This window comes from Peromyscus leucopus, chromosome 3 (assembly GCF_004664715.2).
Source record: "Peromyscus leucopus breed LL Stock chromosome 3, UCI_PerLeu_2.1, whole genome shotgun sequence".
NCBI lineage: Eukaryota > Metazoa > Chordata > Mammalia > Rodentia > Cricetidae > Peromyscus > Peromyscus leucopus.
The window spans coordinates 158,582,796-158,599,641 of record NC_051065.1 but is presented as its reverse complement, the minus strand read 5'-3'; the positions used below and the strand labels follow the sequence as shown (position 1 = coordinate 158,599,641).

Sequence of the window (16,846 nt, the reverse complement as noted above, 5' to 3'; positions counted from 1 at the left end):
AACAAACAAGTTTAATTAATAGAAAACAGAACAAAACCAAAAGAGTTTCTCAAGGGCCGAAGCTAAAATCAGCCTTGCTTAATGACTTAATCACAAAGCATGGAGCTTGTGTTGGCCTCGTGTTTTGTTTTGCTTTCTTGCTTTTTTACATCTTAAATCTAATCATAGAGACAACAAATAGATAAGGAAGAAAGTGGAGAATAAAAAACATATGGGGTCTGCCCTTCCAAAAATAATTCCCCAGAAGTCCCCAAGGAAGCAAAGGCTTGAAAGAAAGTTTCAGAACAGCCAATTCAAGGTCTTTCAAACTGTCTTTCATAAGATCTAACGACAACAGCAAATATTCGGTGCATAATAAGTGCGCTAAATCCTTTCCAGTTTCTCATTTAACTCTCTGGGCAACTCCATGAGACATGTGGGTTTCTATTATCCCAGTGAGTCAGGAAGAGAGAGACTCAACAAACTCAGCCATTGGTCCTGTACAGTAAGAGGGAGGGACAAAAGTGGTACTAAACCCAGCCAGCCTGATCCCTCACTGGGGCTCTTCTCCCTGAAATAGGGGCTCACTCCCCGACTCTCTTGTTGCATTTAGCACAGGCTGGCATCTTAAAGGTTAGAAGCCTTTGCACATCCTGCAGCCACCACTTGTATTTGATCACGTGATCCTCACTTCCACCCTGCTGCTGTGAACCGCTCTGTAACATCTCACAAGTGACAACTGTCAGGAACACGAGCCAGGCAGCCCCACCCAGGTGGTTTTCCAGTTTTACAAAGCAGAAACCTAATCTGGCAGAACAATGGCTTGCATCCAGTCACACACATAGCTGATAAATGCCAGACCTAACCCAGGGAGGCTGGTCCCCACATCACAGGCTGTCACACTTAGGAACAGCACTGTCTTACATCACTGTTTCTCGGTCGAACAGGAGCTAGCAGCCACACTGAGGCTCAATTCCAGATCAGTCGTCAAAACTAATCCTCTCCTGGGGGAGGACTGTTAAATAGTCCCTCATTAGAAGATCAGCTCTGCTCAGGCCTGCTGTGCCACTTAGGAAATGCTTCCGTGAATGTCTTCTTTCCAGGCCTCTGGGCATATCTGAAACACTCCAACAGTGAAGCCTTATTGTGAATTAAGTCAACTTGGAACCATTCAAATATTAAGTGTGGAAAGATTGCTATATTTCAGCTAGTATAGTTCAAGGTGTAGGGGAGGAGGAGAGGAGGTGGATGTGAGCACACACGCAGGCCAATAGCTTTAAGGAACAAAGTTCTGTCTATAGAACAGGGCCCTTGACTTAAGGAGATAGTGATCTGAGCCATCTCAATGCCCATACTTAGCACAGATCTGTAATCTTAAGCCCCAAAGGGCTAAGACAGGAGGATTTCATGTTTGAGGCCAGAGAGGAACACGTAGTAGGACCCATTTCAGGAGGGAAAAAAGTATAACATGATTTTAGTACTAATCAGACACCAATATAAACGCACGGTCCTCTGAATACCTTCAACTAGACTGCTGGCCTAGTTGTTGGGAGATCTGGGTGCAGGAGAGAGAGACTGTAAAGGACCACTGTGCTGAATCCTAACACTGGCAAACAAACTTCACCAGGTCCCCACCTGACCCCTACCTCCACACATACCTTTTAAAACCAAACAGAAGGCTATAGAAAAGTCACTAAAATTCTTACCTTACAAGCATGAGGACCTGAGTTTTACCCCCAGACCCCACATAAACAAAAGCCAGCGTGGTGATACATGCTGGCAATATCAGGGCTGGAGAGGCAGAAACAAGTAGATAGGCTGGCTCACTAGACAGACAGTCTAGCCTGTGCCTGCATTGTGAGCTCAGGACAGGGTAAGACTCTCTTGCATAAGCAGTGTGGGTTGTGCCTGAGGAGAAACAATACCCATCATGGTCCCCTGGCCTTCACACACACACACAACACGACACAACACAACACAGGGAACCAGAAATGTCCCCAGAAGCACACTCCGATTGCCACACCACAAGACACATTCTACCATTTGTTCTCTTCACAGTCTCTTCCCACAACCAGGCTTCCCTTCTCTCCATTTTCTATCGATTCAGCCTGCGCAGTCTAAATCCCCAAGTGACCTGGTTGAAGAAGCCTCCCTGGTCCTCCCGTCTGGGTTTCTTCACAGATGCCTTCTTCCATACACCTGACGTTTATGTCCAAATCATAGCAATGACCATAGCTAGACCACAGCCTAGCCCTTGCTGTTACTCAGCAGCCGTTTGCAAATGAGAAGTTTGAGCTTTCCTCTCTATAGCCCCTGGCTTGTGCATGACTTTAGGACATACAGCACCTAATGTTAAAGCCCCCATGCAGGGCACAGAGTAGCCACTGAGTAAATGTTATGCCATCTGTGCGTCTGTTAAAATGAGGAGCTTATTCCTTTACATTTTTAACGGGTGGAGCCCTGCCTGCTTCTGAAAAGAACAGGATGGCACATACACCTCTACTAAGTCTGCCCCACACCCACCCTCACCCCCACCCCAAGGGAAAACTAGGTTAAGTTCCTCAGCCTGCAGATTCGTCACTAACCCATCGCCTCTCCAGTTTTAACGGAATACATTTCTGGGAATTCTGTTCAAGGGCAGTGTGATGAAAGGGGACCACAGGAATTGTGCATTTCTGGTGAGCCTGTGGGTACAGCTGCTGGTTCCAGGGCCCCACCAGAGCCACTGGATCTAACCACGGTAGCAATGGCTGCCAAATGCACTCCTGTTTCCTAGGGCATGTGATGAAAAACAAAACCTGCCTTGGGTTGCCCTTCCTCCATTTCAAATGCTCATGAGATTGTTTTTGGTACATTAGCAAAATTCTGAAGTCCTGCTCCGAGCCATAAACAGCTGGGAACAGGTTCCTTTGTGGCTGTAGTGTTGGTTCAGTCACATCCTATCAGTAAATCAGAAGGCGGTGAAGGAGACACTCTGGAAGACTCCGTTCCAGTGATAGACAAATCCAGGAATGAGTAAAGGTGGGGAAAGAAGCAGATGGCCCCTCACAGGAGTCTTTCCAGACAGCCCAGGCATTCGGAGACAGCCCTGGAGCCTGGCAGCAAGCCCCAGTCCAGCTTTTACTAGGAAGGACACCGCCCTTCAACACTTGCCGTCCATGGCCTCATTCCCGGATGTTCTTCCCTGTTCCCAGTAAACAGTGAGTGGCAGCATATTGATCAGGGGCCCTTTGAACCCCGCGCAGTCCCTTTGCTGTTATGCCAAGTCTCCCAGAGGTCAATGTGAAGGAAAACACCCTCTCTGTGTCTCCTTTTCCAGATGTCCCTGGGCCAGCCGCCGTCCGCCAGAGTGGCTTGCCTGAGGTGCAAGGGAATGTGCTCCGGCTTCGAGCCTCATTCGTGGAGGTAACGCATTTGGTCAAGGGGACTGTCTGCTTTTGTTTCTTGACTGTCCTTTCCAAAAATGTGGGTGGTTCTCTCTGCTGGCTCGGGCTAGGCGGGTACATGCTGGGAAGGGCAGCTGGGGAATGGGGGCCCTCCTAACTCTGTCCTAACTCAGGGAATGAGTGAACGTTGTAAAGATCTTGGGGAGCGAAACTAAGGGAAAGTCGCTTTGCGTTTCATAAACCATCTCAAGGTAGATGCTATCAAGCTGGTCCAGCAAGGATTTTTTTTTCCTTGCTGTGACCAAACATCTGACAAGGAGCAATCTACGGGAGGAAGGGTTTCTTCTGGCTCACAGTTGGAGGGGACACCATCTGCCATGGAAAGGTAGGCATGGGGGCAGGAGTGTGCAGTTAGCACATCTTAGTGGAACAGGAAGCAAAGGCCAGACAAGAAGTAGAGCTGGGCTATGAAAACCCCAAGGCCAACTCCCCTGGATCCACTTCCTCCAATCCAGTCAGGCTCCACCTCGTTTCTATAACCGTATAAAACAACTACCAGCTGGGACCAAGTATTCAACCATATGAGCCTATTGGAGAGAGTTTACATACAAGCCACAACGGAGGACTATGGGAAGACGGACTGGGGATGCCTTTGGGGAAGGACTGTCCCCTCTCGGGTCTGAAGATGGGCTTGCTCTCACCTCACTGAAGCAGTATCCCTGGGGTGGATTTTATCCTAGGTGTGGCTCCTGAAACAGAGGTCAAAGGTCGAGCTGGGGAAATAGCTCCATCAGTGAAGGGCTTGCCTTGCCAGCACGTGGACTTGATCTCCCTTTCCAAAGCTCGACTGTCTGTGAGGAGTCAAACGCAGGAGGATCCTTGGTTCTTCCTGACCGACCACCCAGGCTAGCTTTCTGGGTAAAGTCCAGTATAACTTCCTTGCAACCTCTAAAGCCATGGGAGACCTTGTCTCAAATAACAGGAAAGGCAGCACCTGAGGAATGACGCCAAAAGTGTCCTCTGACTTCACACACAGAGGCACACACATGCGCACATACCGCACAGCATGCACACACACGCACGTAGTCAAAGGCATTCTGTCCACTGTGCCAGGAAACCAGATCCTGTGGTTCCTATCTGTACATGAAGAGTGTCAGGTCCAGCCAGAGTTCTGGAGTTTGTCTTTCTTCTTTTATCTCTGAGGGCTCTGAAACAACGTTGAGGCTGCCAGTGAACACAAGGGCCCAGCAATCTTCATGTCAGCATCTGTGTGACGGTAGCTCTAGAGCTGTGCAGGACACAAACTGGGGGACTGTCCCTGCCACCACAGAGAAAGGGGCCACACTCCATAGAACACCATAGCAAACCAAGGGCTTTTGTTCTGAGCGTCTTATTATAGCTTGGGCATTCAATGGGGATCAAAAATTCCCCAGGTGTTTCCTAAGATGCTGGTATCCACGGTGAGATTACATTTGAAAAGTATCTGCCATGCATGAGACCACCCTATCTCAAAAGAAAACAGCCTACTTATTAATAAGCAAACTCTTCTATGTTGGAATGTTAATCAACATTATATATTAGATAGTGTTTCTCCTTTTTGCAAGTATGTACAGGTGGGTGATTAGGAAGAATTTACTAACTGACGTGATTTGAATTTAGGCCTGAATGAGACACAGTTTCATGCTCTTAAATGTCTGCACTATGACAGATTGTAAGCTTTGGAAGCACTGCCCCATTCATTTACTCTGTTTCCTGACTGGCTTTAGTCTCAGAGGAGCCCACATGGTCTTCCATTGAAGGGACCCTGGAAGTCATATAACCCAGGCTTCTATCCCTATATAACTTCCTCCTTCAGCTGACTTGACCCCAGCAGCAAGGATCCATTCATTCCTGCTTTAGCCATTTGAGCAGATTGTAGCCTGGAGGGAAATTACCTTATCCTTTGTGAATCCTATTAGTCCTAAATCTTCCTTCCACCAGGTCTCAGACAATATTGAGGAATTTCTTCAGCTCTTTGTGGACAGCTAGATGATCTCTGTAAACTTCTTGAGATAGGGAGTAAATGCTCACTCAATGCACAGTCCTGGGCTGCTGCTACCTAGCATCCTAAAACGTATGTGTAGTGTATCCTGTAGTGTATGTGGTTTGGTCGTCTAGTTTTTTACGGAGGCAAAGCAATCTGGTCCTATCCATCATGCTTCCTAGGAACAGACGTCTCCTTGCATTGTTTTAACCCTTGCGTTTCCTTGTCATCCTGCCCATGGGTTGAATATCAAGTGAATTTCTTGAGAAGCACAGACTGAATTTGGAGGTCCTATATAACACATGTCACCTTGCATTGGAATGACCATACGAGGAGTTTATATTCAACCCACGTTGATGCAGAGATGCCACAGCATCTCAGAGGGGACACACTTCCACACATCTTCATGTCCCAGTTTTCACAAGTCAGTTGATGAAGATGCTGTATTAGTTGATGTTTAATTTCTGTGGCAGTGATAAATACCCCCAAGTAAAGCAACTTTAAGAAAAAGAATTCATTTTGGGGTCCCAGATCTAGAAGGTATATATAGTCCATCTTGGCGGAGAAAGCATGACAGCAGGAAGATGAGGCTGGCCCATCACCTTGCATTGGCAGCCCAGAGGAGAGAGAAAACAGGAAGTGGTATCAGTCCATCAGATTTCAAAGCCCACCCCCAGTGATACTGCGCCTTCAGCAAAGCTCTACTTCTAAAAGTTTTATAACCTCATAAACATCACTATCAGTTGGGGGCCAATTATCCAAACGTGAGCCTATGGAGGATATTTCATATTCAAATCACAAGAGATAATTAAATGACTGAACGTTGTCAACCTGGTTTAAAAGGAAAGCCAGTGCCTATCTGCCTGCCCAAGAAGAGGAGAATTGGCCACATTAATGCCACTTAGGTTCTTTGGGGGATGTGTATGTCTCCCTCACATATGGGTCCCTAACAAGAGCTAGGGCAGAGTTGGAAGGTGTCTTCCTCGACTGTCACAGTGCAGCAGTGTGCCCAACACTAAGAAGAGCAGGACTATCATGGACACAACCTCAGAGAACATCCCCATGTTTGCTAATGTTTTCCCCATCTCAAATGAGTTGCATTCCCAGTGGCTCAGGTAGCATTCCGGGATGCCACATTAACAAAAACAGCCCCGAGCAACCTCCTTGTCAGGTTCCACATATAGGGTCAAGTGGAACACAAAAGATTTACAGTTGGGGCCGTCCTGTGTGCCAACACACTGTGCTTTTCACTTGATCTTAGCCAAAAGGCCGAGAAGCGATGACATTGTGCTTTTCTTTCCATGTCTGCTGTTGTCACCTCTCAAGTGAAAATGACTATCACTGTCCATCACTGGTCTTCCAGCCTGCCTCTTAAAAGGAGGGGCAAGAGACTCCAATGGACTGTGAATGAGATGCCCACTTACACATAACAGGGAACTCCTTTCTGTGGGACCAAAAAGAAAAGACTTCTCACATGCAACCTGCAGTGCCCTTAAGGTCCGTGGTCTCCTTTGGGGCTGGGACAAATCCTTCAGGTCATAGATTTAACTCTTCTACATGACAATACACCAGATGTGAACATTCTGTCCATCAAGCCACACAAGATGCAGCCTGACACGAAACAGAAATTAGTTGTTTTTAGGCTTCCTTAACTCAACTGTTTCCAGACTCCAGAGCACAAAGCACGGAACTCTCATTGGTGTCCCACCTACGCACATTTGGGAGTGAGTCAAGGGTAGCAGAAGTACCCCCATGCCCCCTAATTCCATTGTAGTTCAGCCTTCTCCTGCTCCACGTTACACTTCCCTCTCCTTCTGCCATGCCAGTCGTGAGCTCCTTGGAGGTTCCAGTTACACCTCCTCTTCAACTGAGATGCACGTCTCCCCCACCCCCACCCCACACGATTGAAGTGCTGGGGCTGCTGATGCTTCAATGATGGAGCCTGAAGCAGAGGATGTTTTTTGTCCACATCCCAAGCTTTTAGCCACTAGATGACAGGGGCACCCTGCCTCCTAACCATGACAATGAAACTGCCAACTGCCAACGTTGCTAACTAACCACTGAGGGATGTGATTTGAGTTGAGTGACCATGGCTGTAAGACTATCCAGTGATACCCGTGACAGCCGGATGTAAATGCAAACAGGGCTGTTTCAAGTTGCTTTGACTCCACCACACATCTGTAGCCGAGCCCCCATGCCTTGCCCCCATCCCTGCGGTGGGTCTTAACATCGCTCACATTTTTTTTTTTTAACAATCTCTTAAATTGCATGCACTGGGGCGTCTGGGACACTGCACAGCAAGCCTATGGTGACAGGCCTGTGAAGGGAGAGGAGAACACTTTCCTTCTCACACCATGGAACTCTCTGGAGCTCTAAACCTTTACAGCATGACACAAAACAGTCAAACACTTTCTTTTATTAATTGTCAGAGGGAAAGGCACCAGAGCTTTCAAGTAAACTTGAAACTTCCCCAGAATGTATTTCCTCCTCCTGGGCCCCTGACAGAGCCACCCTCCAGGGACATCAATCTCCCCAGCTGGAAGGTTTTACTCGGTACACTCCCTTCTTCCTGGCTTCTGTCCACAAATCTGAAGAAAATTCCCACCAGATCTCACTTCAGTGGGCATGCTGAAGAATTTCAACCAGAACTTATGCAGCTCATGAATCATAGTGGACAATTTTAATGATTCTTAAGAGCAGAGAACTTAGCATACTTTTTTTTTTTTGTAAAGAGCCAAATAATATTTTAGGCTTTGATGGTCAGAGGGCCTCTGTTGTAACTATTCAACTGTGCCATTCTAGCCCCGAAGCAACCAAGGGTAGGCATACAAATAGATGAGCATGCCATGTTTCAATAAAACTTTATTTGTAGAAAGAAAGTCAGGGGCCAGGTTCAGACCACAGTCCACACACATTTTGAATAAATTTGCTTTTGTCGTGGTAACCACCAAGAGGAAACTGCAGCTCTTGTTGACAACCATCATGGAACACAACCTTCTCAGATGATATTTGCATTCTGAATTCCTCAAAGCCAGACAGAAAAGAGACAGGTGTACTGCCCCAAAGACCTTGTCTGTCTGTTGCCACTCTTTCCAGGTTAATAACATGAAGCTCTGTGCTTGGGTACAAAACAGTAGATGCTGCTGCTACATCCAAAGCATGTCTTCTCTGTAGGATGACCGCACTTCTTTCCACTGTCCCCCAGGAAAATATGCAAGTCTTGTAAATGCAGCCAGGAGGAGCACTGTCTGAGCTCTGACCTGGAGGACGATCGGAAAATTGGGCGCCTGCTGATGGACTCCAAGTATGCCACTCTCACTGCCCGGGTGAAAGGTGGAGACGGCATCCGCATCTATAAGAGGAACCGCATGATCATGACCAACCCCATCGCCACTGGCAAAGACCCCACCTTTGACACCATAACCTATGAGTGGGCTCCTCCAGGAGTCACCCAGAAACTGGTAAGAATGGCCTCTTCCTACCCTGTTAAGTATGATCTGGGTCATGGACTGCTGAAACTCAATGATGAGGTAGAAATGGCCATAGTTTCAGCTCTGCTCCTGCTTCAGGTAATGACACAAAGACAGGCTGGGCCTCAATTTTTCTCATTCACAGAATGGAGAGAGGTGGTTATATGAATTCTTGAGGGCTTCCCAGTTCTATTCAGGGGCATTCAATATGTCTTTGGGGCTCCTCACTTCTGAACAGTGGAATGGTTTAACACAGTTCTCTGAATGCTCATTTTTCTCTGTGAGATGTTCATTTCCATATGAAATAATCTGGAACCCTCAACAAATCTATGGGAAAACAGAAGAGCAGTCCTCCCTCCTCAGACATGCAACCCTCTTGATCTTAGATGAATGAATGAATGAATGAATGAATGAATGAATGAATGGCTCTTAAGCTTTCATGAACTCCATCACCCTGCAAGACAGAGAGATTCCCTTACACAAGAAACATAAAGTGACTTTGCAAGTTGTCCAAGTGAAGCAAAGGACTGAAGGCTGGCCACGGAGGGTGGCATCAGAGCAGTGGCAGAGCCAGAACATGCCAGGGGACCCAGAAATCTGGTCCTCTCTCAGCTCCCAGAGTTTGCAAACCATCAGTTGGTGCTCACAAACTCAGTGGGACACAAGCCATCAAGTCATAAAGATCTGGCTGAGGGTATCAGGAAGCAGCTGGTGAAAGCCCAGAAATGCTCCCCATCGAATCAGGGGCAGCCATCAGAGGGCCATGGTGAATGCTGCCTTGTAAAACTGCCTGACACTACAAAGCCCTCCTGTCTGCCTCCCAGCTGGCTGGTCTCAGTTCTGGCACTGGCCAACACTCTCTTTTCGTTCACCCTCCTGTCTCTGTTTTCATTACCAAGTGGTCGAGCCTGATTGAATATTGGAAGTGGGACAGAATCTGGCTGTCCATCATCCTTCCCTACCAGAATAAAAGCTAGAGGACTCTATCAGCCTTCCAAGCTGGTGCCCATCAGCCTGCCCGTGCCTCTGTATCAAGCACTGCTGTGTATTGGTCATCAAACAAAGATTATTTCACCCATAGCTTTATGTAATTTCCTAATGTATTACACATATACTGTTGTTGCAATCAGGTACCTAGAGGGAAACTGAGCCTCAGAGGGAACCTTCAACTAGCCAAATGCCCAGCTGATTTTGGTGGAGTCAAGCCTTGATTTCAGGCTTCCATGCCCACCACCATCAAAGCCTATATTCCTTCAACCCCAACCTAGGCCATGCGAGAGAGAAGGCAAGCAGAAGAGTCAGCTTATTTGAAAGCAGGCTTCCAAGAAGGGAGAGAAGCTTGAGTGGTCTTTGGCTGCCAGCCAGGAAAGGAGGGGAAAGAAAAAGAAGGTAGAGGGAGCCAGCATCTATTTAGCAGTCTGCATGTATGTCTTCTGAATGTCTGCCACTCCTTAAGTCACAGCCACTCCGTGGTGAGTGTGTCACAGCCCATTTGAAGCGGACACACACCCAGGCTTGTGAGTCTCATGCCTCATGATCTGCAGTCACATCCAAGGTGACCACTGACAATCAGCAGTGATATATATGCCTCCCTCCGAGCCCATCGTACCTCAGCATCCTACTTAATACAGACTCTGGGTGCAGTCACCTGGGGCTGACATGTGAGATGGAACTCATTTATTGTCCTTAGCTAACAGCCAGAGAAAACTTAGGAAGAGATGCCTTGGGCTGCATGTCCTGACTCCAGAGCCCAGGTGTATTTTCCTACAAAACCCAGGAAACAGCCCTTTGCCTGAGCCTTAGCTCTCAGCACAGCTGACTTTTCTCCCGATGCTTGTGGACTCCAAAGGCGCTCCACCTGAGATGTCCCCATCAGACACAGAGCAGAACATTACTCTGGCCCCCAGGAAATTCACAAATACGAGATGAGTCTTTCCAGCTGGGCTGCCTCTCCCTAAAGGTCTGGGTCATGAGACTTTAACTACCTTCCTAAAGAGACATCTGGAAGATTGTCTTACAAAAGCCAGACATCACTGGGGCCCAGACTTCTAACTCTGCCATCTTATTCTACACTGGGAGTAGAATCCATAGTGAGTGCCTGGAGGCCTGGGCTGAGCAGGATCATAAGCCTTTCATCAGGGATCAACTAGCAATGTCTGTCATGAGCATGGACAGAGAAGTGATGGCAAACAGGCAAGACTAGACCTCACAGACTCACAGCACGCACTAATGGCAAGTGGACATGCAGGGTTCTGGACAGTGCAAAGATGCAGCCAGCCACACAGTTGCAGCAGGACTGCAGTACCACTGAATCCTGAGGAAAGAAACCTCCCGTTCCCCAAGGCCCAGTCAAGAATCCACTTGCAGCCACACATACCCATGGGCCACGCAGAGTTGTTAAGGGACACTGCAGGTGCAAAGACAATGAGTACCAATGCTATGGGATTCCTGGCAAAGGATAGGGAAGGTACTGAAGGCCAGAGAAACAGACACAGCCTAGGGACAGGGGATCCTGAAACCAGATGACAGGGAAGAAAAGAACTTGAGACCCAAGCTGCTGGGTCCAAAGCTGTTGCTACTACATATTATCTGTGTGAGTCAAGGGCCTACTCAACCCTTCTGTGTCTGTTTCCCACATTATATCAGTACCTTCCTCTTAGGTCTCCATGAGAACTAAAAGGGTCAGCAGATCTCTAAGAGCTGTACATTATAAAAATCCCTGGAACATGGTAAGATCCACCCACCGTATTGTGGTCTATTCCCACCACTGTTAAACCACTAACCTTGGGGGAATCCAGCTCCCTAGCAATCAAAGCAATTACTCCCCCCAAGAGATGAATCCTTCGAGTGGGCTTCTTCAACAACTGGACTAGTGAGGTGTTGCCTGAGTAGCAAAGCTCTTGCCTCCACCTTCCCAAACTTGTTCTTTGGATAATGGGGCGAAGACAGTCCCTGGGCAGCCCCTCAAAAGGGGCCGTGTGGGAGACTTGGCCACCCAAAGTGTGTCCTAATCCATCCCCAGGGCCCTATACCTTGACCTAGACATTGGCATATTCAGCTATCATTTCTCACTGTCATTTGATGGCCACAGCCCCTTCCCTGCCACCCTTCAATGTCCCCAGAGAGACTGACCCTAGATGTCCGCTTCCACTATGCGCACAAAAGCACCTGTCTGAGGGTTCCCTTCTGCACACACTTAATGCCCCTCTTATTGCAATCTGGTAATGCATGGAAATCTCTTCACTGCTTCTAAATGATTCCTACACACCCAAAGGATGGAGCCTCGATTCTTGAGAGCCACCTAGGCAACACAGTCACCTGTTATTTCCCAATAACTAACAAAAAGTCACTACACACCCATTGCCTCTTAATACAGGGTAGAGAAGAATCCCTTCAGATGGGGCAGCAGCTGTGTGGTATCTCAAGGAATCCATTTATCCTTGCATTAGCTAGAAGATCTCAACCTCCTTGGCCAGGCGGAGTCCTTTGTCCCTTTGTCCCTCTTCAAGCTGGAGTAAACTACTCCTCACAGCCCCAGTCCTCTCCTAGTACTCATGCAACCTGCCCTGAACTTAGCAGATGACAAAATTAGAGTGCACAGGGTTAGGGACTTGGGGAGATGAGTTAGTTGCTGAGCCTTTGCCCCACAATCCCAGGATTCTAGCCAGCTCCTGTTTCTGGGAAAGCACTTGAAAAGCAACCGGGCATGTGCGGATGGACCTGGAGTTGACCAAGTGTACCATGAGAATTTTGTGTCAGCAAAGACTCAGATGGGGGGGGGGTTCCTGGGATCTAGGACACAGTCAACAGGAAGGTATCCACAGTCAGATGGCAATCTGACTTCAGTAGAAGCTGGCCACATGACTCTTATCTTCTCCAGAATTTAGTTATTAGAAAATCCAGTGACTACCAGGCCTGGGACATACCCACCCCAGGTTCTTCTCCCACGTTATTCAGCTTCCTGTTGCTGTGACAAATGCATAGGATAAATGACTTATAAAGAGGAAAAGGTTGTTTGGGCTCCTGGTTCTGGAAGCTTGGGTCTGTGATCAAGTGGGTCCATGTGATACTACAGTAGGAACATGAGTAAAGCCTCTCACTTCACAGCAAGGAAGCAAGAAAGAAGGGACCAGGGTCCCTCGCTACCCTCTTAAAAGGCTTGTCCCAACGTGACCTAAAAGCCCCATTACACTCCACCTCTTTTTAAGTGTCCACCACATCCCAATAGCACCAAGTGGGAAACCAAATCATTAACTCATGAATCTTGGGGAACAGTGACCATTCACATTGTGGACCCTCTGCTTACTAGTATCCGACAGTAGCTTTGGCTGCTCAGTGCGATTTTCAGTGGAAGTTTACATGTTAATCCCCATAATTCCCAGTGAGTTCAGCACTGAGTGGTGGCGAGACTCAGGCCAGCTGGGTTCGCAGAGAATGGACAGTGGGAGCCAGGCCTCTCAGTTTCTCATGCTGTGGCCTTGACCTTTAACATCCCTCTGACCTCCCCATCCCTAAGACCCACTAAGCAGAAGATCTCTGGCTGTGAAGGAAACAATAGTTATTTTAAACACATTAATATTCAGACGATTACCAGTCACACAGATGGGGGAGTGCTGTTGACGTGAGACCCTGTCGATTCCACTCTTGGAGGTGCTGACACATATTTTAAAATTAATAAACCATGAAATACCATATTCCCATAATGATCTAATTATACTTTTCCAAGGAAAGCAATTTTAAACTAGATTGATTTTCCTTTTAATCAGGGGTATTGCCCATGAGGTAAATGAAATAAAAACGTTCATTTTGGAAGGGAACATAATCCACACTACAAAGCCAGTGAATGTAAAATGAGCATTGTTTTCACCAAAAATGAGACTCCGTGGTGAAGCCTTGGGCAAGTAGAAGCTCACGCGAGCCCCTCTGAGGTGTCACCAATAATCCCAGCACTTCTTCTTGGGGAATTCGTGAGTTTTCAAAATCCCAAAGTGTGAGGAACTTGCCTTGCCTCAATTCCCCCGCTAGGTGGTTGGGGTCCCGGTTGATTTACCTCATAGATTTGTTTCTTGCTAGTGTTTCATTGAAAGTCGTTACATTCGTCATTTCCCCTTGTTGCTGTGGCAGAACAAAGGGCAGAAACGGTGTAAGAAGGAGGATTTATCATGACTCATATTTTGAAAGGGTGTAGCCATCAAGGTGGGGAAAGCCTGGTGGTAGGAAGGGCTCCTGGCTGTGACAGTGGGAGCATACAGCCAATGATTATTCACAGCAGAGGAGGAAGCAGAGAGAGAACACTGGAGCTAGAAGTAGGCTATAAAATCCCAAGGCATCCCCTCTAAATGACCCACCTCCCAAAGGTTTCACAACTCCCCCAAAATAACACCACCACAGGGAACCCAGTTTTTGGACACATGAGCCATGGGAGACATTCCACATTCAAACTCTGATAGTAGTGAAAGGTCTTGAAGGAACTTTCCACCTCGGTGACTGAGACTACTCACAGCCAGCATGCAGACTCTTGGGTGCCACAGCTGCCCCATGGAGAACTGAGGACTGTGCTTGAGAATCTCCGTTAGCGAGTTTTCCAAAGGCTTCTCGCACCGTGCTGTGTCAGTTAGCGAACACGGCAGTGAAGTATAAGTGCACTTCAAAAGGAGGAAAGTCACAGACAGGAAAGGAAGAGCAGCGAGCATCACGCTGTAGGTGGTGTGGGCCTGTCACCGAATCTCAGAGCCTGCTGGACTTGCATGGTGCTCACTTTTGCAACCGGGAAACATGTGCAGAGAGAGGGTGTGGAGGTGGCTGAAGTCACACAGCCAGCAGGCTTAGGACAAGAATTTCAATCTAAGATGGGCTAAATCCAGAACCTTCATTCTCGCTACTAAACTCTAAGGGACTTCTGCCCTTGGGGAGTGGATGGTTGCACTAGAAGGTAAACACACATACACACACACACACACACACACACACACACACACACACACACGCTGGCCAAAGCTTCTAAGCACAGAAGAGATGAACAGGATTTTTCCTTCGTGAGCATTTCCATCAGCAGAAGTAGCCATAAAGCACATCCACTATAGGACCAGAGAGAAGACAGCACCTTGTAGACCTAGGTCAAGTAAGGTCAGCCTCTGCATTCCTGTTGCCATGATTCTGCAAAGGTTTTTTTCATCTGGTTACTGCCCAGAAAGTAACAACAGAGAAGAGGTGTAAAGTAGTGACTTTGCTTTGGTGGTACAAGCAAACTTACGTGCCTTATTTTTCTTGTTGTTGAAACAAAATACCGACCAAGCACAGCAGAGCGGAGGAAAGGGTTTCTTATGTCTGTGGTTTTAGGGTACAGCCCATCACAGCGAGAAAGTGATAACAACAGGAATGCTAGGTGGCTGGTCACATTGCATCTACAGTCAAGCAGCAGAGAGTGGGGGGAGGGGGTGATGCCAGTGTTCGCTAGCTTTTTATTCTCTCTGAGACCCACAGCCCATGGGATGGTGCTGCCCACATTCCGGGTGGATCTTCTTCCCTCAGTTAAACCTTCCTAGAAACATTCTCATAAACACACCCCAAATTGCGTTTCTTTGGTGATTCTAAAGTCAGTCCAGCTGAAAACGCACATTAACCATCTCACTTGTCGTCATAATCGTTTCACGTCAGACAACGAAGCAAACGGATCTTCGTTTCCATTCTGACAGAAACTGAAACGAGTAGACAGATACCCTTTCTCTTCCTAATGCCATCCCAAAGTGAAAATCCCAGTAGTGCCTGGGGAATGAACAACGAGACGATGCAGTCATCAGCCAGCACAGCCCTGCCTAGTCAGTGAGCAAACGGAGAGCCAGCTGCCAGATTAAGTCAGTGCTTCTTTCTCACCTGTCAAAACCGGTAGCACATTGGTAGAGCACCTGCCTAGCATGTGTGCTGGCTTAGTCAAATCTCCCTAGAGATTTAAAATGCTTTGTCTGTCAGTGGACAGCATCATATAGAGCAGGGATTCCCCAGGGCCTACAGCTTGATGAATTCAGACATAGGTATGCATCCATGCCTCTAGCACCAAGCGAAAGATACAGAAGCATCTCAGCACATGCAAGATACAGGGCATGCATTTCCCTTTTGCATTCTTTCTTTAACCTATGGATTCCTGTCTGAGATAAGGGATTGCTTTGTGACTTGTAAAAGAAGAACTAAAGTAGAATATAAACATGATGAGGCTGAGGTGACAGTTCCCTAACTAAAATGGATGCATTGCAAGCATAGAACCTGAGTTCAATCCTCCAGCACCCATTTTTTAAAAAAGCAGGCACAATGGCACATGGAACCTCAGTTCTAGAAAAGCAGAGACAAGTGGATCCCGGGGGCTTGATGGCCGGCCAATATAGTATATGTGGTGAGTCCACAGCCAATGAGAGACCTTGTCTCAAACAAAAGGTGGATGGATGTCCTTGTGTGCTTTCTGCTGCTCCACACTAACCAAGAGCAACTTAGGGGAGCAAAGCATTTATTTATATTACATTATCATACTTCCAGGTCAGAGTTCATAATTAAGGGAAGTTAAGACAGGAACTTGAGTAGGATTTCAAAGCAGAACCTGTGGAGGAACATTGCTTGCTAGCTTGCTCAGGTACCTGCCCAAAGAATGGTACTTCCCTCAGTGGGCTGGGCCCTCCTACATCAATTAACAGTCAAGACAATCCCTCAATGCCCACAGACGAACCAATAAAGACAGTTACTCAACTGAGTCTTTTGGGGTACTTCTAGGCTGGGTCAAGTTGACAGCTAATGCTAACCAGGACAATGGCACTTGAAGAACAACAGCAGCCAAAGTTGGCCTCTGGCCTCTGCATGCATGTACACACATGTGAACACATACACACACACAACACACACAGGAAGGGAGAGAGGCGGACAGGGAAGGAGTACTTGTATTTCAATCACTGGTAGCGGTGGAAGATCATGATTTTTGTTTTAAATAGCTTGGGTCTTAGCTT

General features: G+C 47.4%; 1 protein-coding gene across 1 annotated transcript in view; it reads left to right on the top strand.

Moving 5' to 3' along the window:
• Positions 1-16,846, top strand: part of Lmcd1 (LIM and cysteine rich domains 1) — a 64,370-nt gene that overhangs the window by 29,266 nt on the left and 18,258 nt on the right. The window contains exons 2-3 of the mRNA XM_028863868.2: positions 3,299-3,384; positions 8,594-8,849. Of these exons, the coding sequence (XP_028719701.1) occupies positions 3,299-3,384; positions 8,594-8,849 (342 nt within the window). The remainder of the gene's footprint in view (positions 1-3,298; positions 3,385-8,593; positions 8,850-16,846) is intronic.